The sequence below is a fragment of the Borostomias antarcticus genome (assembly GCF_949987555.1).
Source record: "Borostomias antarcticus genome assembly, chromosome: 17".
Taxonomy (NCBI): Eukaryota; Metazoa; Chordata; class Actinopteri; order Stomiiformes; family Stomiidae; genus Borostomias; species Borostomias antarcticus.
In genome coordinates this window covers 14,860,587-14,887,642 of record NC_140250.1, presented here as the reverse complement: position 1 = coordinate 14,887,642, position 27,056 = coordinate 14,860,587, and the positions used below count along the sequence as shown (strand labels likewise).

General features: G+C 47.0%; 3 protein-coding genes and 1 pseudogene across 4 annotated transcripts in view; 2 read left to right on the top strand and 2 right to left on the bottom strand.

The window, feature by feature from the left end:
- The window catches only part of LOC311320209 (histone H3.2), a gene marked incomplete at its 3' end in the record, with an annotated part of 298,720 nt that overhangs the window by 20,077 nt on the left and 251,587 nt on the right, over window positions 1-27,056 (bottom strand). The gene's annotated exons all lie outside the window — the stretch shown is intronic.
- Window positions 3,041-3,352, top strand: LOC311320492 (histone H4; the record flags this gene model as incomplete). The annotated part of the gene is made up of 1 exon (XM_084452255.1): window positions 3,041-3,352. One exon carries the CDS (start codon window positions 3,041-3,043, stop codon window positions 3,350-3,352), a length of 312 nt encoding a protein of 103 aa, XP_084308381.1.
- Window positions 4,373-4,750, bottom strand: LOC311320189 (histone H2B-like; the record flags this gene model as incomplete). The annotated part of the gene is made up of 1 exon (XM_084451891.1): window positions 4,373-4,750. One exon carries the CDS (start codon window positions 4,748-4,750, stop codon window positions 4,373-4,375), a length of 378 nt encoding a protein of 125 aa, XP_084308017.1.
- Window positions 21,271-22,081, top strand: LOC311320281 (annotated as a pseudogene). The gene has a single exon. The product of its transcript is annotated as an uncharacterized misc_RNA (transcript).

Sequence of the window (27,056 nt, the reverse complement as noted above, 5' to 3'; positions counted from 1 at the left end):
TGGAGTGCGTCTGACCCTCCCAGGCAGAGGGCAGCCCGCCGCCTTGTAGGCTGTGGTGTAGGCTCACAGAGCGCATTCAGCACCAAGGACAGGTCCCACTGCGGCGCCATGGCTCTGACCGTAGGCCTAAGCCTTCTGGCGTCCAACAAAAAACGCCTCACCAAGGGATGCGTGAAAACTGTAGTCTTGGCGAAACCCTCATGACAAGCAGGAATAGCTGACGCATACACTCTAATAGTGGATGCCAACAATTCCATTTCCAGAAGGTGCTGTAGAAATAAAAGAATCGACTCTACCGGACAGCACTCCGGGTCGACTCTCTCACTCACACACCAACGCGTAAAAGCTGCCCACTTCCCAGCATAAAGCTTAGAAGTGGAACCACCCCGCGAGCACTGGATGGTACTGATCACACCAGCGGAGAGGCCCCTACTGGCTAATCTCCGCCTCTCAGTAGCCAAGCCATCAGAGGCTGTCCCAGCACCGGCGGTGAGCAGATTGCCCCCGCCCCCGCCGCCTGAGACAGCGCGTCCCGCCGATACAGCAGGCGCCATGGGTCTCCCGACCCCATCGCCAAGTCATCAAGTCCCTGGGCTTAGAACATGCGCCGGACCATATTTGGAACTGCGACGAGACGGGCCTGCAGGACTACTTCCTCTCCTCCATAGTGGTTGCCGAGGTTGGAGGACCATGCTTTGAGGTCACTGCTAGCGAGAAGGGGACCACCGCCTGCCTCGCCAGTTTGAATGCTGCCGGTGGGTATGGCACAACAATGATTATCTTCAAGGGCAAACGGCTAAAGGCAGAGTGGCTCCTGGGGTGTCCACCAAATACTGTGGTGAAAGTCTCTGACAATGGGTGGATTAACAGCCCCTTGTTTTTTGAGTGGGGCAAGCAATTCGTGCTGCAGCTGTCAAGAGATGACCCACGTCCACATGTCCTACTGCTTGATGGACACAGCTCCCATGTTTTTAACATGGAATTTTTAAATCTAATGAAGGACAACAATGTTGTTTTCCATGGCCTACCAGCACACACCAAACACTACCTGCAGCCAGCAGACAGGGCCCTCTTCAAGAGCCTCAAGCACTACTGGAGGCTGGAGGGGAGGGCTATTACCAGGGAGAGTGGGGGGAAAAGGCTAGACAGAACCTTGTTTTTGCCAGTCTTTTCAAAGGCCTGGAGCAAGGCAGCGACCCCTTCGAATGCCATTGCTGGCTTTCAGGGCAGTGGGATATATCCATTGAACCCAGCCCACATTGGTGCTGCTCTCTTCGCACCAAGTGAAACGACAGAGAGAGATCAGCAAGACATACCTCCTAGTGCCCCACCAATCCATCACCCTCCACAGCGCCTTCTGCAGGCAGCACTGCATGCTCCTCACCTCCGTCCTGAGGCCCACACTCCACAGCGTCTTCTGCAGGCAGCCCTGCATGCTCCTCACCTCCGTCCTGAGGCCCACCCACTGCATGGCCCTGTGCTGGCAGCCCTGGACCCTCCTCACCTCCGTACTGAGGCCCACCAACTCTCTGTCCAACTCTCTGATTTTTTACAAAAACAGTTACATCATCTGCATAGGCAGTTACTTTGACCTTTGTGCCGTTTGTGTTAACTCCTTCAATTGTATTATCATTTCTTATTCGCTGTATAAGAGGACTGGTTGCAATAACATAAAGATCTGTGCTTAGCGGACAACCTTGCTTCACTCCCTTCTGGATGTTGATGTAGCCTACTCAGTCACATTCCATTGACTTTAACAGCCACTTGAGACTTGGCATATAACATCTTGACCATGTTGTAAATGGACTGCACTTATATAGCGCTTTTCCACATTAGCGGCACTCAAAGCGCTTTACAATGGCCTCTCATTCACCCATTCACACACACACTCACACACCAATGGCAGTAGCTGCCATGTAAGGTGCTAACCTGCTCATTGGGCGCAATTTGGGGTTAGGTGTCTTGCTCAAGGATACTTCGACAAGTGGACAGTCGGAGCTGGGATTCGAACCGCTGATCCTTCGATCATTGGACGACCCGCTCTTCATGTTGATAAAATCATGGGGAAAACCATATTTTGATAAAACCTTCCACAGGTAGTCTCTGTTTATGAAATCAAAGGCCTTCTTCTGGTCAAAGCCTACTATGAAAAAGCCGGGTTTGTCAGGCTTTACCATTTCCCTGATCATGTTTAAATTATCCCACATACATCGGCCTTTAATAGCACATGTTTGTTCTTTTTCAATTGTCTAGTATTTTACTTAATCTTGTCATTATAATATTTGCCAAACTGTTATAATCTATGTTAGTATCTTTATGTTTATTTATTTGGATCCACCATTAGGTACTGCAATATGCAGTAACTACTCTTCCTGGGGTCCTCAGTAGGTGTGTAATCCGTCTCCAATTACTGAGATACTTTTCGTCTCCTTTTTTATAAATCATGGATATTATACCCTGATAAAAGCTGTCATGCATTCCTGTCGGACTATTCAAACCCCCATTAAAGGCGGAGGCCAACAGGTAAGCAATACTAAAAGTTTGATAAAACTCCGTGGGGAGTCCGTCTGGGCCGGGTGACTTCCCTCCATTTAATAGGGAGATGGCGAGTTTAATTTCCTCTGGTGTGATGGCCCTTGTAGGTTAGGCACCATTGAAAACATGCGTCAGCTGTATTTCAGAGGGGAAAACCTCCGTACATTCCACCCCACTAGACTTATCAGCTCCATACATTTTACTAAAACTAGCCTATCTACAACAGTATAACTTTCTTTATATCATGATCCGTATTAACAATTTTACCTTCATTATTTCTTAACGAATTTAGGCATTTGTAATCGAATGGTAATGGCTGTCCTCAGCAGGCTCAGTGTGTGTGCGCGTGCGCGTGTGAAAAGGTTAGGCTCCGCCCGGCAGAAAAGAGCGCTCACTGTGTTCAATCACATCCGCATTTTCGACATAATAGACGGGCCACATTTCGAAAGTTGAACATTTAACCCGAAGGTTTCGTAGAAGACGGTCGAAAAGAAAACAGTTAAAAATGTCAGGCCGCGGTAAAGGAGGCAAAGGACTCGGCAAGGGAGGTGCGAAGCGCCATCGCAAAGTCCTTCGTGATAACATCCAGGGCATTACTAAGCCTGCAATCCGTCGTTTGGCTCGCCGTGGCGGTGTGAAGCGTATTTCTGGTCTGATCTATGAAGAAACCCGTGGTGTGCTGAAGGTCTTTCTGGAGAACGTTATCCGTGATGCCGTTACCTACACCGAGCACGCTAAGAGAAAGACCGTCACCGCCATGGATGTTGTCTACGCTCTGAAGCGCCAAGGACGAACCCTGTACGGGTTCGGCGGATAAGCCTTTTTCTCGCCTGATTTGTAGTCCAAAACCCAACGGCTCTTTTAAGAGCCACCCACATCTACAATTAAAAGCGATGGGTCCATGTTGAGTGAAGCTAAGGCCTTAATGGTCAACGCATATTCTAATTTTAGGTGGTTTTTCTTAATCGTGAGCTTGCATCTGAGGCGCTCCGAAATACGCATTGCATTGTACACCCTCCTATTACAACTACATTAACTTGATCCAGCTAGTATACAGCAATGACGCGTAGGAAGAATGGCTTGTTCAACACTGTTGGAATTGTTTTATTGTAGAAAAAATATATTCCCAGCCCCGGGTTGTCGCCCATCTACATCAAGATTACCTTGCCGCAATATATTCCCAGCCCCGGGTTGTCGCCCATCTACATCAAGATTACCTTGCCGCAATATCTGATTAAATTGTATGCTGTCCATATAAAGACTCGTGTTGAAATATTCCATTTCCTTCTAGTCGAGCTACACGGAATTAATGTTAAAGTATATAATGAAAGGATGTGGCAGAAGAGGAATACGTAGGCTATGCAATTAGAAGGATGTGTTCTTGCCTTCAGCAAGTTTACAAGACTGCACAGTAAAGCAGTACAGATCTCCAGTACGAGGCAATTAACTCCACAGCGTAGGATTTATTTAAGAAGCAGGATCCGTCCTCGCAGTCTTGTCGGGAGTTAAGAAAAAGCGCGCAATACCAAAGTTTTGATAGCCATCAAGTAGCCTATAGAAGCCATCAAGTAGCCTATAGATATTCTACTTTGATCACAGCTGATGACAACTATTGATCCCTGGAAATATCAGAGGTAAAGAGTTCAAAAAAAATAAAGTTGGGAACAAAAGGCACATGCTGGGAGTAATTACAGCATGTGCCCCGAGTTTAAGATATACGAAAAGTAGCCAAACAAGTCTACAATCTATATCGCCATGGAATTGCATTATTTTACAGAAAATGTGGGGGGCTCTTAAAAGAGCCTTTGGGGTAGTTTGGAGCCGTGGAAAGCAGCCTCTACTTGGAGCTGGTGTACTTGGTCACTGCCTTGGTGCCCTCGGACACGGCGTGCTTGGCCAGCTCGCCGGGGAGCAGCAGGCGCACGGCGGTCTGGATCTCCCTAGAGGTGATGGTTGAACGCTTGTTGTAGTGAGCCAGGCGAGAGGACTCTCCGGCAATGCGCTCGAAGATGTCGTTCACAAAGGAATTCATGATCCCCATGGCCTTGGAGGAAATACCGGTGTCGGGGTGGACCTGCTTCAGGACTTTGTACACGTAGATGGCGTAGCTCTCCTTCCTTGACTTTCTGCGCTTCTTGCCGCCTTTGGCAGCGGTCTTTGTGACGGCTTTCTTGGAGCCCTTCTTGGGCGCGGACTTCGCAGCAGGCTCGGGCATCTCGATTCGTCGTTGCTTCACAGGAACTAATGTGGAGTACGGCGGGTATTCACCCATATAAAGGAGGAGTATGCAAATGTTTAGGCAAGGCTCCCTCTATTATCTGCGTTGAGCTCGACGCCCTCGTTTCACCAGCGACCTAAATCAACTGCATATGCCGGGACCACCCCCCTCCGCCTTTTTGGTAGCCTATCTATACAAACTAAGTTAGTTAACCCCCCCCCCAAAAAAGGGACACTCTTGCCTCATGAATCTAAGATATACAAGTAGAGTAATGAAACACAGATTTAATACTACATTGTAGTGCCGAAGAATTGGAGTCGAAGGCGGAGTGTCGAACAATAGAGCTAACTTCACTTTATTGTGAGACATCAACAGAACGTTTCATTACTACGTCAAACAACTCGCAGAGAGATAACATCCGGAAGTCCGCCTAAGATAATAGATCGTGCGGAACCAATTAACCTCACCCAAGTACCGTAGGTGAATTATGTAAACCACCACACAAGCCCCCCCAGAATTCACCCATAGTCAAAATCTTCGCGCCGGGGAGGGACGACAGCCCGACCCCGGCGGGTGCACACAGCAGGGGCCGAAGGGGGAGGGGCCGCGGGCGCAGCTGCGCAGTCCATAGGGTCAGGGGCCAAGGGCGCCGACGGGGCCAAGGGCACCCCGGCAGGGGCAGGGGGGCGGGGCAATGGAGGACGACCCCGGCGTGGGGGCAGAGCCAACTCCAAAGGCCGGGAAATGTCCACGTGAGCGGGTTTAACCCTGTCGATGGAAACGGTCTCAGGCCTACCACCAATGTCCACGACCAGGCCCTTAACCCCATGCTCCAGGACCCTGAACGGGCCGTCGTAAGGGGGGCGTAGGGGCCCGCGGTGGGCGTCATGGCGAATGAAAACAAAGTCCGCCAAGCGCAGGCTGGGGGGGACCCGGGAAACAGGGGCGCCATGCAATGACGTGGGGACCGGTGCGAACCTCTCGGCGGCCTCCAGCAGGGAGGATCGTTGCCGGGCTGCAGACCAGGGGGCCGTGGCGACCGGAATGAAATCGCCGGGGACCCGCAGTGCCTGGCCGTAGACAAGCTCCGCGGACGAGGACTGCAGGTCTTCCTTGGGGGCGCACCTGAGGCCGAGCATGACCCATGGGAGCTTATCCACCCAATTGCCGTCCGTCAAGCCGGCGCGCAGGGCCGCCTTCATGGAACGGTGGAACCGCTCACATAGACCGTTCGCCTGGGGGTGATAGGCGGTAGTGCGGTGCAGCTTGACCCCCAAACCCTCAGCGACCGCGTTCCAGAGCTCCGAGGTAAACTGTGAGCCCCGGTCGGAGGAGAGGTCGGACGGGGTCCCGAAGCGTGCGACCCACGTGCCGATGAACGCCCGGGCCACGTCCGCAGACGCTGTCGAGGAGAGGGGAACGGCTTCGGGCCAGCGGGTCGTCCTGTCCACCATGGTGAGCAGGTAGGTGAAACCGTGCGAGGGGGGGAGCGGACCCACTAGGTCAATGTTGACATGGTCAAACCTCCTCTCGGGGACAGCGAAAGGTTCCAAAGGGGCTTTGGTGTGGCGGTGCACCTTAGCGCGCTGACAGGCCACACACGAGTCCACCCAGGACAGCACGTCCTTCTTAAGACCACGCCACACAAACTTCTGGGCCACCAGTCTCACGGACGGCTTCCTGCCGGGGTGGGAGAGGTTGTGCACCGCCTCGAAAACAGCCCGCCGCCAGTTCGCAGGAACTAGAGGCCGAGGCTGGCCAGCCGAGAGGTCGCACAACAGCCTGACGCCCGAGCCACCGACTGCGACCTCCTCCAGGCGCAAGCCAGCGTCCGAAACCTTGAGGGCCCGCACCCCGTCATCAGACGCCTGGTCCACGCCCATACGAGCGTAGTCAAGGCCCAGCTGCACCGTGCCGACAACCGCCCTGGAGAGGCAGTCCGCGACCACGTTGGACTTGCCGGCGATGTGTCGGATGTCCGTAGTGTATTCGGATATGAATGACAGCTGGCGCTGCTGGCGGGCGGACCATGGCTCGGCCACCTTGGACATGGAGAATGTAAGGGGTTTGTGGTCCACATACGCCGTAAACTCACGGCCCTCCAGAAGGAAACGGAAGTGGCGGATCGCCAGCCAAAGGCCGAGGAGCTCCCTGTCAAACGTGCTGTATTTACGCTCCCTGGGGACCAGCTGACGACTGAAAAAGGCGAGCGGTTGCCAGGCGCCATCGACCCACTGCTCATACACAGCGCCAACGGCGTAGTCAGACGCGTCGGTTGTGAGAGCGACAGGGGCCCCAGGGGACGGGTGGGCCAACAACGCGGCCTGGCTCAACGCGGTCTTTGTGGCCTCGAAGGCTCCTTCCGTTTCGGCCGTCCATTCGATGTCCTGGTCGGGGGTTTTGCCCTTAAGGGCCTCGTACAGCGGGTGCATGGTGTGGGCCGCTCGGCGGATGAACCGGTGGTAGAACGTCACCATCCCCAGAAACTCCCGGAGTCCCCGAGCCGAGCGTGGGCGGGGAAAGGCGGAAACGGCCTCCACCTTCGACGGGAGGGGGGCGGCCCCGTTCATGTCGATGAGATGCCCCAGGAACTGGATGGAGGGCACCCCGAAAACGCACTTCGCCGGGTTGACGATCAGGCCGTGCTGGTCAAGCCTTGTGAAGAGGTCGTGGAGGTGCCTCAGATGCTCCTCTTCTGAGGAGCTGGCGACGAGGATGTCGTCTAAGTAGACGAAAACGAAAGGCATGTCCTTGAGCGCTGAATCCATTAGCCGCTGGAAGGACTGGGCCGCGTTTTTGAGTCCAAACGGCATCCTCAGAAACTCGAACAGCCCAAAAGGCGTGACCACAGCTGTCTTAGGAATGTCCGAGGGGTGCACTGGGACTTGATGATAACCACGCACCAGGTCCACCTTGGAGAACAGGAGCCTGCCCGCCAGGTGGGCAGAGAAGTCCTGAATGTGGGGAACAGGGTAGCGGTCGGGCGTAGTGGCATCATTCAGGCGGCGGTAGTCGCCACACGGTCGCCACCCGCCGTCCGGTTTCGGGACGATGTGGAGAGGCGAGGCCCACGGACTGTCCGAGCGGCGGATAATGCCCAGGCGCTCCATGTTGGCGAACTCGGACTTAGCGACCGCCAGCTTCTCAGGGTTGAGCCGCCGCGCCCTAGCATGGATCGGGGGGCCCTTGGTCTCGATGTGGTGCTCGACCCCATGTTTAGTTGAGGCGGAGGAGAAGGTGGGCCGTGTCAGGCTGGGGAACTCACTGAGGAGGAGCTGATATTTGTCACCCTCCGAGAGCGAGCTGGAGAGACCGCCGAATGTCGCCTCGTTGCGGACACACGCGAACGAGGAGAAGGTCAGTGCGTCCACCAGGCGGCCGTTCTTAACGTCCACAAGCAGCCCGTGGGCACACAAAAAATCAGCGCCGAGGAGAGGAAAGGAGATGTCGGCAGTGACGAACTCCCACGTAAATCGCTGACCCCCGAAACACAAGTCCACAGTCTTTGTGCCATATGTGCGGATAGGGGAGTCGTTAGCGGATGTCAAGGGCGGTCCTTGAGCCCCGCCGGCGGTGTCGGCCGCTGTAGCGGGCAGGACGCTCCGCTGGGCGCCGGTGTCGCAGAGGAACTTGCACCCGGAGAGGGTGTCCTTGATGAAAAGCAGCCGGTTCGTCGTGCCCACGCTCACAGCCGCTACTGAGCGCAGGCTTTGGCGTTTCCCCCCGCGTTGTAGTTGCAAGGGGAGCGGCACCTCTTCGCTTTTGCGCCAAAGCGGGCGTGGAAGTAGCACAAGCCTGTGCCAGCGAGGCCGTCGGTGGCGATGGGGCCCCTGATAGAGGACGCACCAGCGCCTGGGGGCGCGTAACTGCGTGTCGGGGCCAGCATCTCAGGGGCGAAACGCTGGGTGGCCAGGAAGAACCGGTCAGCCTCCTCAGCCAGCGCGCGGGGTTCAGTAATAGTAGTGTTAGCGAGCGCTGTCTGTACGTACGGCGGCATGTGACGAAGAAAAAGCTCTATGAAAAGGAAATTGGGTTCTTCTGCACCCAGCAGGTTCAGCATAATTTCCATGTGGTCAGAAGGCTTGCTGTCTCCCAGGCCATTCATCGCGAAAAGACGTCGGGCTCGTTCTGGCCGTGACAGTTCGAAAATCTTTAGGAGATGAGCTTTGAGCCCTGCATATTTATCCCGGGCTGGGGGAGATGTAATGAAACTTACTGCCCTTGCCGCAGTGGAGCTCCCGAGTGCCGAGACAACGTGGTAATAACGTATGGAATCGTCTGTGATCCCACGGAGGGCGAATTGAGCCTCCGTCTGCACGAACCACGCTGCCGCGGACGTCTCCCAAAACTCCGGCAATTTAAGAACGGCGGTATTTGCCATGTTCGGTTCAGTCTCGGAATCTTCGGGACTGACGTCGGGGTCACCAGTGTAGTGCCGAAGAATTGGAGTCGAAGGCGGAGTGTCGAACAATAGAGCTAACTTCACTTTATTGTGAGACATCAACAGAACGTTTCATTACTACGTCAAACAACTCGCAGAGAGATAACATCCGGAAGTCCGCCTAAGATAATAGATCGTGCGGAACCAATTAACCTCACCCAAGTACCGTAGGTGAATTATGTAAACCACCACAACATTCAAATTTAGTAATAATACATAATTTTGTGTGTGTAAGCGAGTGGTAGTCTAGCTCTGATCCAACGATGCTACAGCAGCATGCTAGCTCACCAAGCTAGCAGGACGCACATCAAAAGACAGCTTTCTTAAAAATGACAAACCCTGATATGAACACAAGGGCATTGTCCACAAGGCCACAAAAGCAGAGATACTAACAAAAAGAGATGGCAGCTCTTCAATTTCTTCTGCTTCCAAAGCAGAGGGCATCCCAATATGAAATATGAAAACATGCAGAAGGTGACAGAGCACTTGGATCGGTCCCCTGCACGCGCCCACTGCTCCTGGAGGGCCTTGGAGGAAGAATGGCATAGGATGGGTCAAAGGCAGAAAACTAATTTCACCAGGCAACCCGAATGTGTGTGTGTGTGTGTGTGTGTGTGTGTGTGTGTGTGTGTGTGTGTGTGTGTGTGTGTGTGTGTGTGTGGCTGTGTGCGTGTAAAGTACACATTCAACATTAGCATGTTTCGATGTGTGTGTGCGTGTGTGTGTGTGTGTGTGTGTGTGTGGCTGTGTGCGTGTAAAGTACACATTCAACATTAGCATGTTTCGATGTGTGTGTGTGTGTGTGTGTGTGTGTGTGTGTGTGTGTGTGTGTGTGTGTGTGTGTGTGTGGCTGTGTGCGTGTAAAGTACACATTCAACATTAGCATGTTTCGATGTGTGTGCATGTGTTTGCATGACGTTTTTAAGAGCTTTATTGATAATTTTAGTACATTACAAAAAATACAATAGCCTACTTGACAGTTTAACAACAATAATCAGATTAAAAATTCAAAGTGCCATTGTGCAATAGCCAGTTGAATAACAGGCCTACAATTCAATACAATATTACAAAACAATAAACAATTCAAGTCAGGTCAGATCAATTGTGGCCCAGTTAAGTCTCGGGTGTGTCCTGTTTAGATCAATGGTCCTTCTCCTTTTGAGTTCGGTTTTGATCTGTTTGAAAACCATACATGAGCCAATGAAGGTGCCATCAATAGACATTTTGCACCGGGTTTTCCATAATTTAAAAACAGTAACATGTGTTTGCATGAGTGTGTCTGAAAAGAGTGGCAGAGAGAGGGTTTGAATATGACCAGGGCCATGGTGCTCACCACTGTTTGGGGATACAGCTACAGTAGTAGGCTACAACTGCTCACAACGTCAGGCAGATGTCCGGTCTCTTGGGAATGCAGAGAACAGTGCCATTTTCAGAAACTATGCCAAATTCATTTAATTTTGCCTCAACCACGCATACTCACATTAGGTAGGCTAGTTAAGTAAAGAACAGCCCATAAAGAGTTTTGCTCAATTGATCACTCAACAATAAGTACCTTCCATGTGAAGTGTAAGGTGTAAATCTTCAGTAGGAGCCTGCCTATAGCCTAAGATAGGCTTCTTCAAATTGTTAAGCTTTGTATAATTATCATGGCACAATAGTCTATTCAATTACACGATGAAGAGATTTATATAGTCAGGTCATCAAATTAAGTAAAGAGAAAAAGAGTGTGTGTTGTGATTGTTGGGCTATGTTTCACTGTTTGCCCCCCTGTAACCAATGTGCTTTTGTGTTTTTTTAGGCGATTTCATCTGGTTTGATTTGTACTAAGAAAGGAGGTTATTGAATGAGAACAACAAGCTGTGGCACAATCTGAATGACGAGACCCTAGGGAGCTAGTGTGCAGGTCACTGCCTCAACAACAATGCACGGTCTCCAGGCAGCAATCGAACTGAGAAGTCGGGCTAACCCTAACCCTAACCCTCAACCCATGTAGGCTACAATGAGTCCAACTCATAACTCCTCAAAGGAAACTACAACATACGTGTGCTCAGAGACTCCTGAGACGCAGCCGGTGCGCCTCAGGTCACTTTACTGCATAGCCATACCAACAAAACGACGACATTGTGCCAGACCAGGGACGTAGACAGTCTAAAAAGACCAGAGGGAGTCATTCTGCAGGGAATCCAAATGAGAGTCACCCTGGAAGGGAGAGAAATTTAGCGTACACACACGGGCAGACACCACGTTTATAGGGACCTGGGCTCAGACCCAGTTTCAACACTGTGCTTTACGCCCCCCAAAAGAGACCCCGTTTAAAAACCCTGGCACCACATCTGTGTACCCTAAATCATTTTAGTCCCTCGCCAAACAACTTTGCTCACTGGGCAACGGTTTTTGTCCATAATCGCTTGCACTTTTAGACACTTTAGGAGTCAAATGCCATTGGAAACCCAGTGCGCACAGCTCCATCCGAGAGATCAACGGCAATGTTTTCACCCAGTCGCAACTAAAAATCGCTTGCCACGGCAGCACATATACTAAAATTGGATCGATACAGAGAAGATTAGCATGGCCCTGCGAAAGGATGACACGCAAATCCGTGAAGCGCTCCGCTTTTTCATCGGCAGCAGCTCCAGAGACGGCAGCATCCACCGAAGCGGCGGCGACGGCGGTGACAACGGCGACGAAGGTGGCACCAGCGACGGAGGCGGCATCGGCGAGGGAGGCGGCACTGTCGACGGCGTCAACAGCGGCGGAGAGCGGTACAGACGTGACGACAACCTCACCAGCGACACCACCAACAGCTGAGTCTGACTCTGAGTCAGACACATCAACCCAGCTCCCGGAAGACAACAGTGGCGTCGGGACGTGGGCATCACAGGACATCAGCCAGAACAGCTTGACCAGTTACCAGGTGGCAAGTGTGGTACCCGACTCAGCCAGCCTGCGCGTCGATCTGGACGAAGCCCTAGCCATGCTGTGCGGGCGGACGGAAGGCGAGGAAGGCGCCTCTCTACAGGTGACACCAGAAAACTTCCCCAATCTAGTGGGCAAGAGAGGGAGATTGTCCCCTGAGGACACTAGAACCCAGGAAAGAAAGAGAACGAGAAATAAGAAAGACAAGAAGAAGAACAAAAATCATGAATGATGTGTAGACGTGCCTTTTATCTAGCTGCAACTATATACCTCATGAGCCTAAACATTGCTACCATCAATCTCAGAGGTATTTTATCGGAAAAGCCGAGGAGAGAGAAGCTAGCGGTTCTAAAAAACATCAAAGCCGATGTCATCTTTGTACAAGAGCTATGGCTAAAAACAACAGACGATGTTAGAGATGTAAAAGCACGTTGGTTGAATGGACACTCTGAATTCACCATCGGCACTGATAGAACAGATGGCATAGGAATCTTCTTTAACACAAAAGACGTAGAGATAATAAAGAAACGAGAGCTCATACCTGGTCGCCTGCTAGTCTTGGATTGTATCATGAAAAAGCAAAAACTCAGGTTGATCAATGTCTATACAAGTCAGAAGGACAAGGAAAAAGTACAACTATTTGATAGGGTCAAAGAGGTTTTGTGTGGACAACATGATATAATTCTGGCAGGAGATTTCAATACCACTACTGAAATCAACGACCGTATCCCAGCGAGACCTTTCAAGCTTAGCCGAGCTAGCAGAACACTTAAAACCACATGTGAAATGTTCAAAATGAAAGATGTTTTTAGAGTTCTCCACCCAAATGCAACCGGTTTCACTCGTTTTGAAGCTAGGTACAAAACGAGGATAGACAGGGTTTATGTATCCGACAAGTTTAATGTACAAACGTATGGAACAGAGGCCTGGGTCAGCTCTGACCATTTGGCTGTACGGACCACGGTCAGCCTCCCAAGAGCAGGCCCCCGGCAGAACAGCTGGAAATTAAATGTGCACTGTCTGAAAAACACAGATGTGTTACAAAGTGTGAGAAAGGAAATTCGAAGAGTGAAAGAATTAAGAGTTCTCACCGGCTCGGCTGTAGAGCTATGGGAGGAGATGAAGAGAAGCCTTAAAAGGCACCTTATTCTTCAATGTAAACTTTTAAATGGAAATCGAAATAAGGAGTATAATGATTTAATGAAAACATATATAGATATTAAATGTATAAGGAAATGCCTTTTGACCGAGCAAGATGAAAAGAAGCTTGAAGATGTTGAGACAAAGCTTGCAGTTTTTAATAATGAATATGTAAGTACAGTGAAAGTGCATGCAGGAGTAGAAGCAGATGACCCTTCAAACATTAATACGATCATACATAAATATAAGGAAAGAGTAGACCATAAATGTATCAAAGTACTTAGAAACAGAGATGGCAATATTGTCCATGATGATAAAGAAATCACTCAAGTGATCATAGACAACTTCGAGGAAGTGTATGGGAATGTTAATGACAGCTCACAGGGTCCCGAGTACTTCCTATCGAAGGCCTTGCTGGCAGGTGTCTGTGAAACTGCAGGGCTGCTGGGTCCCATAACCAGAGAGGAGATCATGTCTGCCATCTTACTTCTGAGCAGAGGGAAATCACCAGGTCCTGACGGCCTCCCAAGTGAGTTCTACCAGGCTTTCTCCGGGGAGCTCGTAGAAATGTTGGCTTTTACCTTCAATGAAGGTATTGCTACAAACCACATGCACAGTAGTTTTTACCAGGGCATTATTTCTCTGATCTTTAAAAAGGGTGATGAAAGTGATTTTAATAACTGGAGACAGATAACCTTAACGAACATAGATTATAAAATCTTTGCTAAAATAATAATGTTAAGAATAAGTAGTGTCCTAGAACGAATCATAGAGGAGGAACAGACATGTGCAATAAAAGGTCGCGTCATGTGGGACAACCTGAGTAAAATCAGAGAAATGATAATGGCAGACAGGCCTACAGATCAGGGCTTCTTCATTGTCGGGTTTGACCAGAAGAGAGCTTTTGACCTCATAAACCGGGAGTATGTATGGTGTGTCTTAAAAAAATATGGGTTCCCTGAAGTATTTATTGATATGATTAGACTATTGTATGCAAAGTCGCAGGTTGCCGTCAAGGTTAATGGGAGTCTTACTGATTTTATTGAGCTAAAGAAAGGACTGAAACAAGGGTGTCCTCTGAGCGCAGCGCTCTATGTTATAGCCATCAGCCCACTTCTCAACAGAATAAAGAATGATAAAAGAATCAGAGGAGTTAAGCCGCATAGGACAAGAGAGAGGGTGGCTGCCTATGCCGACGACGTGACTGTCTTTATAAAAAATCAGAAGGAACTCGACATAGTGAGAGAACACTTTCATGAGTATGAGCAGGCTTCAGGAGCCAAGCTAAATGATAGCAAAACTGAGTGCATCTGGATAGGAGAGGAAAAGAAAAAACCTAAGCTGCTCATAGATGTAAAAGAAGAAATGAAAATATTAGGAATTTTATTCAGCAATAAGGATGTCATACACAAAAATTGGCAGAGAAAAGAAAAAGAAATAGAAGAAGAGACTAACAAGTGGAGATTCAGGACAAGTACATACAACTCAAAAATACAGATTGTAAAGACCTTTATTATATCAAAACTACTTTTTTTAGCCAACATACTCCCACCACCTGCAACCACAATGCAAAAGATTAATAAAATGTGTGTTCGTTTTATATGGGGAAGCAACAGGGAAGTGGCAAAGAGAGCCCTGATGTATAAGAGCACGGCACATGGTGGTCTCGGTGCTGTAGATGTTGGCCTGAAGCTGAACATAGCTTATTGTAAAAACATAGCAAAAGGAATACAAAATAAAGCAACATGGATAGGGGAAAAAGACCAGTGGAAACGAACAAGACGTGGACCAACCGTACCTGGCCACAAGGTGTCATATGCAGTCTTCGTAGACAAGTACGCCGGTCTAAATATTGATTGGTGCTCTCAAACTAGCAAAAGCATATATCAACAGATAAGTGACCACCTCTATGGGGGGATGGTATTGTATAAAGATTTAACAGAAGACCAAAGTAAACAATTAATCAAATATTTAAACTGTGATGATATATCTGGAGTCATGCGTGACACTATGTGGCTGACGGTAAACGGCAAGCTACCCGTCAGAGAGGTGCTGAACTACCTCCCCTCAGTCAGGACAGTGGAGTGCCCAATGCCAACCTGTAAAGAAATAGAAACAATAGAACACCTTATAATAGAATGTGATAGAGCCAAATATGTATGGAAAAAAATGTATGATATAGGAGTCAAAGTGCCTTGCGAATGGAAAATGGTGTATGCCAATTTTGACAGCACCGACAACCATAAACTGTTTTATATATGTATCTGTATCACTGTTTTTAAACTATGGAAAACCCGGTGCAAAATGTCTATCGATGGCACCTTCATTGGCTCATGTATGGTTTTAAAACAGATCAAAACCGAACTCAAAAGGAGAAGGACCATTGATCTAAACAGGACACACCCGAGACTTAACTGGGCCACAATTGATCTGACCTGACTTGAATTGTTTATTGTTTTGTAATATTGTATTGAATTGTAGGCCTGTTATTCAACTGGCTATTGCACAATGGCACTTTGAATTTTTAATCTGATTATTATATAATATTATTATTGTTGTTAAACTGTCAAGTATTGTATTTTTTGTAATGTACTAAAATTATCAATAAAGCTCTTAAAAACGTTGCTTCACAGGAACTAATGTGGAGTACGGCGGGTATTCACCCATATAAAGGAGGATTATGCAAATGTTTAGGCAAGGCTCCCTCTATTATTTGCGTTGAGCTTGACGCCTTCGATTCTCCAGTGTTAATTAACTGCGCATGCACGGGACCTCCCCCTTCCGTATGCTTTTTTTTTTTTTTTACATTTTCATTTAACAACATTAACAGACACATACATGCAGGTAGATGGCAGTCAAATGAAATGTGAAGAAGTCAACAAATTAAATTAAATGCATAAAAATACAAAAAAGTGAAGGCAAGATGCTTTTTTTTTGTGCATGGCTGTAAGCCCGCACAGCATGGAGAGCAGATGTCGGGTTGTCCCTCTCTCCCTTCCCAATTAATACATCCCTATGTGTTCCCTTGTTGACCTGCAGTTCTATGTTGCTACCACAAGAGGCAGTATGTTGCTACCACAAGAGGCAGTGGTCCCAGAACTACCCAATGTAGGCTATATACCCATTATAGGCTATACTTTGCATGTATTTACCAGGTAAGAGACGGCAGAGATACCATGGGAACAAAATTTTTTTTTTTAATCTTTAAATAAATGTACAGTCTGTTTTGCAGATTAATTAACTGTGACAAACTGATTGTGCCACCACAAGACGAAGAACATCAAATTCCCAGAACATCAAACACTATAGCTGTTTTTCCACTGTCGGACCGAAGGCAGTTACGTTTGGCTCCATTCTGTCCTGGACTCGTGAGAACCGTTACCATCTGTTTTTCCACTGTCGGGACAGTATGGAGGAGGATTTGGTTTATTTTGGACTATTTCTGTTTTTTCTTTTTATGCGCCTACATGAGCACACAATCCATACCTGGCGTGATGGTGTTGAAAGAAGCAGACAGAGAAGAAAGAGAGAGGAAGATAGTAGGCAGGAGGAGGACACAAATCAAAGTAGGTAACAACTAACGTTACACAAACTACAAAAAGTAAACCTGTTGCGTTCTTGTGACTGAAACAAGTTTATGTAGGCTACAGTAACGTTATATATATATAAATAAATAAATAAATAAACTTACTTACTATTACACAGGCTAGCAGCAGTGTTTCCCCTACAATACAGTTGCAGAATACAGCCTAAGCTGGAACACAGCCAGACAAGGGATTTGAGGCACGTTCAAGTAAATAACTTTGGCCAATACGACCGGCTAATGGCTAGCAAAACCTAATGAAATGGTGAGTCCTGCTTTGCAGCTTTAGGGTGCGTGTCCACCGGCAAGCTGAATGTAGCTGAACAGCGCCAAGCTGGGGTTTAGAGCTCGCTGTTTAACACCTGTGTTAGCAACGAGTGTCGTGTTTTTGCAGACTGCAGATTAACTAGTCTGGTTAAGATAGCTAGCTAATGTTAGCTAGTGCTAATGTTTGCTGTCTCTGCAGTTTTGCCAAAAACCGACCGCTGTCGTCATCAGAACAACCTTTTACAGCCTGCACTCTAGCCCAAAAAGTTCAACTTTTTTCAACTGCCTTTCAAAAAGCCTTGAGCTCACGGCGCTACAGCACTAAAAAGTGCTTGGAACACAGCTCTCGTCCCTATAGCGCCCTAGAGCTCATTATGATTGTAAACTACGAGAAAACAGCACCACCTCTAAAATACAGCTTGTTGGTGGACACGCAACCTTATGCATTTCATATTGATCATGTTGGCAATGTGTGTGAATTTGCTGCTATGTGAGAGATAAGGACCTGTTGTTGCATGTCGTTGACAAAAGCTTCCCCTTATTATGGTGTCAGAACGATGGCTTATGAATGTGATGTTATACAGTAGCCCAAAGATGGTTAGCACTGGCAGAGCTATTTCAGTTTGATAAAAGGCGTTGTGGTTTTTGAGCATGAGTTGCCGTGATGGACTTCGTTTTGGTGTGGAATTATAGTTGTTTACGTTTTGATAGGAACAATTAAATTGTCCCAAGTGTTGCAAATTATTGGTACCTCTACCAGTGGTGATTGCTCCTATAAGCCAGGGTAAGCCCATACCCATACAAATCCAAATAAAACTTGATTTTTGCGCCTTCTTTCAGTGAAAGGAAATCGACTTTCAGACTGTTTTTGACTTAAATGCGTCTTGTATTCTGCCATATTGCTTCATTTACATCCGTGTTTAGCATTTTGGTAGTGCTCCGTCACCCCCTACAGTCCTCATGAAAATACAGTCCACGTTACGGTCCGTTGACACCGGTCTAACTAGCTTGTTATTCTCTTAACATTGTAGGCCATGTAAAATGATTCTAGCTTACGGAAGTCAAGACCAAATCAAATCAAGACCAAATCAAGACCTGGATCGGTGGGCTAATACGCCTAGTAGGCTAGTAGCCTAAACACTGATTAGTGAAGTAGGGACAACTGTCGTTCCGGGAGTGACGGATGAATGCCGAACCAGGAGACGGGCACGGGACCGGAGGTGGAGATGGAGGTTACCGGCCTGCTTCCCTACAGATGGGCGACACCTGTGGTTCCTGGGATGCAGGGCCAACGCCATGTCACCCGACTCACCGTGGGCGACAGATAAGTATGACATAGGGAAGATTGTCAAACCCAAGAGGCCATTTCGTCCGAAGCGTGCCCAATACTCTGTCCTCAAATGCAGAAGAGGGAAGTTTTAGATAATTAATATTTTGTTAATTGTAAATGAAGCGAGTTCATTTCAGTGTTATTTTATTTGAGTAATGCACTGCTTGGGACTGTAGGCTACTGCAGAGTCTATCCCGGATTTTGCAGACATAACCCTCATTGGACAAAAGCTAGCTCCCCTTGACAAAATTACATGGACTGACGAGCCCGACAGGCTCTAACGACGCTTAAACAGAGACTGACCAATGCACCCTGCTTAAGTATTTCTGACTCCAAAAAGACTCTGTTAAGAGGACTCGTGTCCTACTTGAAATCAGTGGCAGCTACCACTGGCGCTATGTTTAAGACCTAGTAGCACTGCGCACGCTGTTTAGTCCATGTCCTGCATGCTGTGTCTATTCTTCTTTTACAGGGAGAAACATCACACCTGCACACAGCAAGGCTGCTGTTTTATCAGAATGTACTGTTGACCGTGCATTTTAAAGATGCACTGTTCTTAACTCTGCTTCCTCCTCCAGAAGGCGGAGAGACATGACTGTGTCGACGTAGTGGAGGAAATCAATAAGCCACGCTCAAACCTCTCAGATATTCTCCTCTCTCACCCTGATTTTGAATGAATGCTCATTTCATAATTAGCATAACCTATACTGCATCTTCCATGCTTTCATTATGTTTTCAAATTAGCACACTGACCAGATCATGTTTCAAAAAACAGGGGAAGGGAAGGATGTTAACGGATATTGCTTTACATCAGAGTTCACTGTTTTATGCAGAACAGGGAGACCACACCAGACCAGAGGACTGACTCTACATGAGGTCATTCATTCAGTTAGTTATATATAGTTATTGCTAAAGCTACGGTGCTCTCCTCTTGCTCTCCTCTTGCTCTCCTGTTTTGTCTATGCTGTCTCTCTCATCTGTGGATTCACAGGTCTCTCCTCCCATGTCTATCAAAGACATTGCCGACCTGCAAGATGCCCGGAGATCTTTCATACCTCCCCGTATGAAATCCCCACTAAGGGAAGGCGACCATTCCGGACACCAGAGAGGGCTTCCTGCATCATCTCCAACCAGGCCAGTGGGTTTTGATCCGAGACCTGAAACCACAGTGCCCGTTGGCTGGGCCCGTACCAGATCCTGCTGCCGACCCAGACGTAGCACAGAGGACTTCGTGGGTCCATGAGAGCCGGAGCCGTTGCGTCCCAGACCAAGGAGCAGACGAGCAGCCTGAGAAGAAGAGGCCAGAAGACATGGAAGAGAAGTAGAAGTAGCGGGGTGAACCTACCCGTAAAAGATGGAACAATCAGGACCATGGCATTGAGGCCTGTGTGGAATAGCTGTCAAAGTAGCTGAGAGGATTTTGTGGGTCCATGCGAGCCATTGTCGGCGGGTCCAAGGAGCAGACGACGGTCCATGCAGCCGAACCAGAGATCTCAAGGGCAAAGCAGTGGGCCGCCACACTGTCCTCTCCTCTGAAGAGGAATCGGAGGAGGAATGACCTTGCTGGTCACCTCCTTCTCATGGTTGTTATGATGGCAACATGGAAAAACTCCACAGCCATGACCTCACAAGATGCACCACACACGCACACACACCTGCACACACTGGAACCAACATTGAACATTCAGTGGACAAGCTCAACAGCAATGACTGCATCAAAACACACACACACGCACACACTGGAACCAACATTGAACATTCAGACACGCAAACATGGAAGCTGCGATCCAGAAGAGGAGTCACCTTGTTTCCCTCAATGACATTCGATTGCTCACAACAGGAGTGAATGAACTTTGAAATTATCTTGAAGAAGTGTATGATATTTGTTTTAGAAGTTACAATGGTTGAAACATGAGCTGATAAATGAGTTTGAAGGTGTATTTCTTTGGGTTTTTCCTCTAAATTGACCAAGAGGTCTTTTGCCCTTTTCAGAACTTCTACTGTTTTAGACTAGTAATCATGTCATCTTTTTTACCTTGTTTCCTGACAAATTTCTGAACCAAGGAGTTTTGGTGCGTGATTTGCATGTGGAAAGAAAATAATTTAATTTTTGTTAAATATTTAATAATAAAATTCTCAGGCCTTTTTACTCTGCTCCACCTAGTGGACAAGAAGAGATTACTTCCTTTCCACATGTATAGCATAGCTGAATGTTTACACTTTGTGTTTGGATTTTATATTTGATATTTCTATATTTTTATGTGCCTGGTTAGGCACAAACCGGGGAATTGTCATAGAAATATAGTATAATAGTTTATTAAATAATAATAGTTTCATCACCTCCTTTGAATTACTCACCACCTCCCTCAACCTTTCACATAGCTGTGCTAACCTAATTCATGACAGGATGACCTCCAGGAGATCAACACACCTAGACGTTGTCTACTCCAGAATAACCATCCTTTGTCCCTTTGTCCCTTCAAGAAATTACCGCATTTTCTCATGTCACGTGTCTGTATTCTCGACCACTGTTGATGACGCCTGCCATTTAATATGACGTACAATGGGTTAGCCATTCACATCCTGGAAGCGCCATACCTGTGTTTTGCTTGAATATAAGGCCGCACAAGACCAGGCTGCGGCACTTCACTTGGATAAACCACTCACGTGCGTTGTCCTGAAGTCCTTGCGCTCGTATATTTTCTCAATAAACCAGACTTAACCTGTTTGAGCGAATCTTGGCAAATCCTTTTTGACTAGAACAGTTAAAAATCCATTACACACTGCACATGCATCATACTATACTTTTTCAATGGGCACTTTGTATTAGTATAACCCAAATGGAATTTGTTAACTCAAACTGTCAACTGGGCCTTACTGATGACAGGCCTGGCGGTCCTGTGAGGGTTCCATTTCTGAAGAAGGTGACCATGTTCTTATGGTACATGGCCAATGAGAACTCCTTCAGGGAACTCTCTGACAAGTTTGATGTGTCCCAGGGATCTGCCCACAATGCTGTCCTGGAGATATTGGAGTCAACCTGTATCCTTGCAGAGTCCCACATCACCTGGCCCACGGAGTGTGAGAAGAGGGCTAACGCCGCTGTGTATCGGCGTCTGTGTGGTATTGGGGACATCATTGGTGCTATTGATGGATGTCACATCAAAGTCCAGCGGCCAGTAGTCAGGGGGGGTGACTACCTTAACAGGAAGTCGTTCTATTCGGCCCTCCTCCAGGGCATTGTTGACGACGAAGGACGGTTCCTGGATGTCTTTGCAGGGCCCCCAGGCCGAGTTCATGACTCAAGAATGTTGAGGGCTGTTAGGAGAGTATCGCCTTCTGGGAAATACTGCATATATCTCCAATACCTACCCCTTCATCGTTACGCCAAAGCATGACAATGGTGTCTTGACTGAGGAGGACCTGCAGAGGAATGCAAAGATCAGTTGTGGTAGAGTGGTGGTGGAGCAGGCCTTCGGGAGACTGAAGTGCAAGTGGAGGTGACTTTGTGATCTCCAGACCACCAGGCTGGACATTGTAGTCAAGCTCATTGTGGCAGCATGCACTCTGCACAACATGGGCATTGCAGTCTCCAATGTCTGTGAAGAGCATCCTCGTGGGTGCCCAAGGCTCGGCGATGACAACGAGTAAAGCAGAGATGACACACACACACACACACACACACACACACACACACACACACACACACACACACACACACACACACACACACACACAGTGCCTCCCCCAACTGTCAAATAATAGCTGTGCACGTTGTTAATGATTTTATTTGTAGCAGCGACCGCTGTATACAGTAAGTGTTCCATGTTGTGCTGCATGTCATTGTCTTGCTCAGGGTACTGTATGGGCAATCGTGGGTACATTTGTTATTGTAGGGAATTGTAATGAATAACTTTAGCATAGGGACCTCTAACTTATGCGTTTAGGAATGTGTTTTAAGATGTGAGATTTTCTGTCACCTTCAAAGTGTCCGTCTTTTCACTTACTGTAGTGACCTGTCTCTGTCTACTGTCATTGCAGCAAGTTCTCCCGTGCTATGCAAATGTATTGTTTATTTAATAAAGCTGCTAGCACCATGTTTGGTCATTCTAAGAAGTCTCTGTGTGATATCCTCACACCCTGCTACAGTATACATGAAACACAGAAAGACTTGCCTTGTATTGTTTATTGCAAAGTGCACCTGTTTTAACAATATCCTGCTGAGCATACGACAACTGCTAGAAAATGTCTAAATCTCTATAAAGTAAAAAAAAAAAAAAAGGTCTTAGTTTTTCTATAGCTTATTGCATCAATAGTAATTGAACCAAACAAAGTCGACTTTAAAGTGAAACATAGTACACCGACATTCAAAACAATGTCTGAACAGTATTCTTCTGAGCATGCAACAACAGCTCCATGAATCTATATCTATGTATACAAATAAAATAGAAAAGTACAAAAAGTTTCCGTTTTCTATAGCTTATTGCATCAATAGTGCTGTAATTGAACCAAACAAATAGGACTACAAAGTGAAACATAGTGCCCTATAGAACAATGTTTTAACAGGATCTACATGAACTGATCACCCTGGTTGTACCAGGCACAGGCACTTAACAAAGGCTAACATTTTTTATTGCTTCTCAAGAAAAGATCGCATGAGGCTTTCAAATGATGCCTGAGAGGCCTGCATCTGTTTCAGGTGTTCCTCATGTCTCTGGCTAGACACTTCAGATTATCTGAGGAACTCAACGAGTTCATCCTGCTGCCACCCCCTTTTCTTCCTGTTGCGGTCAGCTGGATTGATGGTGGAGGTGGGGGTGCTGAGCGATCCCTGAGTGTGGGTTGACAGCTCTGGAGATGTACTGCCAGTGGTACACCCAGAACTGCTGACAGAGGGTCCTGAAGTTGGCCTTCTGGTCAGGGCCTCAGGTCTTTGAATCTCTACCCCCTTGCAGTTCCTACGACAGGGAAGTCTACATCATGGTTACCTCCAATAAGCTCACTCATTTCCTCATAGAACTCAAACTTAACACTTCCTCTGCCTGTCAAGATGTTACTATCTTTAATTTTTTTGAAGGCATTTTCAAGTGTGGCTCACTTATTGCAACCTTTCCCTGATCGAACTGTACATGAAACTGGTCTGTTAGTTTCTGCACTATGTCCATCCAGAACAGTTTATTCTGGCCTCATGCCATTCTTACCCTGTTCCCCAGCTCAGCCAGCATTTTTGGCAGATCTGCCTCATTGCTTGTGAGATGCTGACGCATCAGGTCAATTAAAAACAGAGTTTGGTCTCTAGTAAACACTTCATGAGGAGGCAGGGGTTGGCAGAGTGGTGGTAGGGGTTGGTGGGGTGGTGGTAGGGGTTGGCAGAGTGGTAGGGGTTGGCAGAGTTGTAGGGGTTGGCAGGGTGGGCGGGGCTTGGCCTTTGCTGATAATCTCACCTACACCTAAACATTTTGAAGAAATGTAAATTAGTACTGAAGCTATGCTGTAGAAGCATTCACTTAGCCAGCAATGAGCCATCCAAAGCAGTTTATGTACATGGCATATCTGAAGTAAAAGTATACTGCCTATCCCTGAACTTAAGCTAATTCATTATGCACAGACCAAAACTCAGCAGTAGCTCTGGAAGGACTGCATCCAATGAGGATAGGGTTTACCCGAATGGTCATGGACTTATCAAGGTACAAGGCCGGATCCCCTTGGGCTTGGTACAGGACCTGAGTCAATAACTTGGTCCTATTTATGTCCAAGAACATTCTCATGGAGTCATCTACGAACACTAGGGAATGCAAGGTATATAATAAGGAATGGTTAGACATTTAGCTAGACTATTTCTTTCATTTAGACTCCCTCATCAATGTTGTAACCAGTGTTAGCTAGTTGTAACACACTCGCATGGCATGCTTCATAGAAAAAATGTGCTTGCTTGCTACAGCTAATAGCTGAATACACAAAAGTGTGCAACTACTTAGAGTAAATGAGTTACTATGAACAGAATAACGAACTATATAATTTATTACCGTCAATTGCTGCCAGGGTTTCCATTTTTTCCGCCATTTTTGCTGTCCAGGACGTCATGAAACGTCACAACTCGTAAACTCGGGTATCATCGTTATTTCCCAATTTCAAACTCGGAATTACGACCTTGGAGGGCCGTTCATGTGTTCGTAACTCGTAAATATGGTAAATAAGATATTTCCGAGGAGCACTTGAACGCATCTCCCGAGAAGAGCCTGGTGACGCGAGGTGCCTTGTAGGCTACACCAACATCATTTTTGAAATCGGCCATTTTCTACATATTCTGGCATCCCGTCCACACGCAAACAACGTTTTAAGACACTGAAACCGGACATTTTTGAAAATGGGGAAACATTTTTAGAAACTCCACTTTCAGTGTCGTCTTTACACTCATGAGAACCACGTAGACTCAACCCCTTGACGAAATTGTTTTCAACTTGTGTTTTCTCCTGGCTAATTCGCCTTATTCACCGCAGGTCAGTCTGACGTAATTGGGGGTGCGAATGCGGAAGTGCCCGTTGACTTCAATGTTAAAAGTTCACTGTAAAAACACCATTTCAAGAACCAAAAAAATAGTCAAAATAACAGGCTGAATACACTATTGGGGTTACAAACTCATCATTACCAGACTCTGATTGTTTTTCACTGCCATTGTTTTCGTGTTTGGAAATACATGGAGGTGAATGAGCTATAGTTAGCTGTCAGCTGCATTCACTCCCATGTATTTCCAAACGCAGTGAAAAACAATCAGAGTCTGGTAATGATGAGTTTGTAACCCCGATAGTGTATTCAGCCTGTTATTTTTACTATTTTGGTTCTTGAAGTGGTGTTTTTACAGTGAAACATTGAAGTCAGTCATTGACAATATATCACACACACACACGTACACACAGACACACATCAGTCCACATCCGGCTTAGGCCTGGACCTGATGCTCTTAGCCTTTCTTGCTCTGAAAATTTTATTTAATGTAATTTATTGCTCTATAAATGTTCTTAGCCATTAGACAAATATATTCCAGGAGCTTGCTCCAGGTTGCCTGTTTTAATATCTGTGTTGCTTTTATGGCTCTGTGCTATTAACCCTGTTCTGCCTTCCCTTTCCCTAGTGCCTCTCTCTCTCCCTCCTATCTTCTAAACAGATCCATTGGATGCCCCACTGTCACCAGCAGACCTCCGGAGTCCGATAGATACCCCTGTGTCTGCTGTGGATGTCGTAGCATTTAGTTAACACACACACACGTACACACAGACATACACCAGCCCACTTCCGGCTTTAGGCCTGGGCCATAGAAAACACACACCAGTATTTGCCATGTCTCTCCTATGATGCTTTTTTAGCCTCTCTTACTCTGAAATGTAATTTAATGTAATGTATTGCTTTATAAATGTTCTTAGCCGGTAGACAAACATACTCCTGGAGCTTGCTCGATCGCCTTGTTGAGAGGGGTCAGGGAAGAATCTTTACAGCTCACTTATCTGGCCCCGGGTGATTACTCTTTTTTTGCTTCCCTCTGGAATATGTAGAGGTGGGTCGTATGCCCACCTCCCTTGTTCTCTGTAAAGCGCATTGTGTTGCCTCTGGATATGAAATGCGCTATACAAATAAAGCTTTGATTGATTGATGTTTGTCACAGAAGATGTAGAGAGAAGCACTGGCCGATTGACCTTGGCCTTTCCGGTTTGCTAAACAACCCTGCGGTTGATCGATACAGTCTGAGAACAGTCAGGTCCTGATTGAGTAGATTTCTTCTAGGCAGTGTCTTTTAGGCTGCTATTCATATAGGCTGTGTCACTCTCTCACTGTCTGTTTCTCTGCCTCTCCCACAGTGTGGTCCATAACGAAGAGAGCTTAAGAAGAATAAGTGTTGTTCGTTGTTTGAGTCAATATATAAAACAATCACCAGTATCAAATACACCCAACTGCCTCCAATTACTTACACTATATGCGTGCGTGCATGCGTGCATGCATGCATGCGTTTGTTCTATGGTGCAGTGTCACTCATAAATAACATAAATAATAAAATAAAAAATAATAAGTTTTATTAGAAGGCTAAGCAAAGACCAGCTTCTCACTTGGCTCAACAAGAACATGACCTTCCCTTGGTGTCTATGGTTGTGATTTCAAGCCCCAGGTGATGCAGAATAAACATGCTACTCAGGCATTGTGCTGTTTGGATTTCAGGCACATGATTTGTAAGATTTTCTTTTTAAATTTAAGACATTTTAAATAATTAGGGTCCGGACAGAGACCCTCATGTGTCTCCTCCTTCTTCCTCTTCCTCTGCAAAACGCCCGGCTCCGACCCAGTGTAACTGTAATTATTATTATTATTATTATTATTATTTTATTATTATTATTATTATTATTATTATTATTAGTAGTAGTAGTAGTAGTAGTAGTATATTGTTGTTGTTGCCGTTGTTGTTGTTATAGTAACATGAAGTCGTAGGCAGGGATATTAGGCTATGCTTATTGACCATACACATCATACAATGGATATGTGTGAGATACTTTCTGTTCTCTGAGATGTAGAGGGTGCTCTCACTTCTGTGGTGAATGAACTCAGCGAAGAAGAAACTTACCGGAAGTGAGCTTCCTAG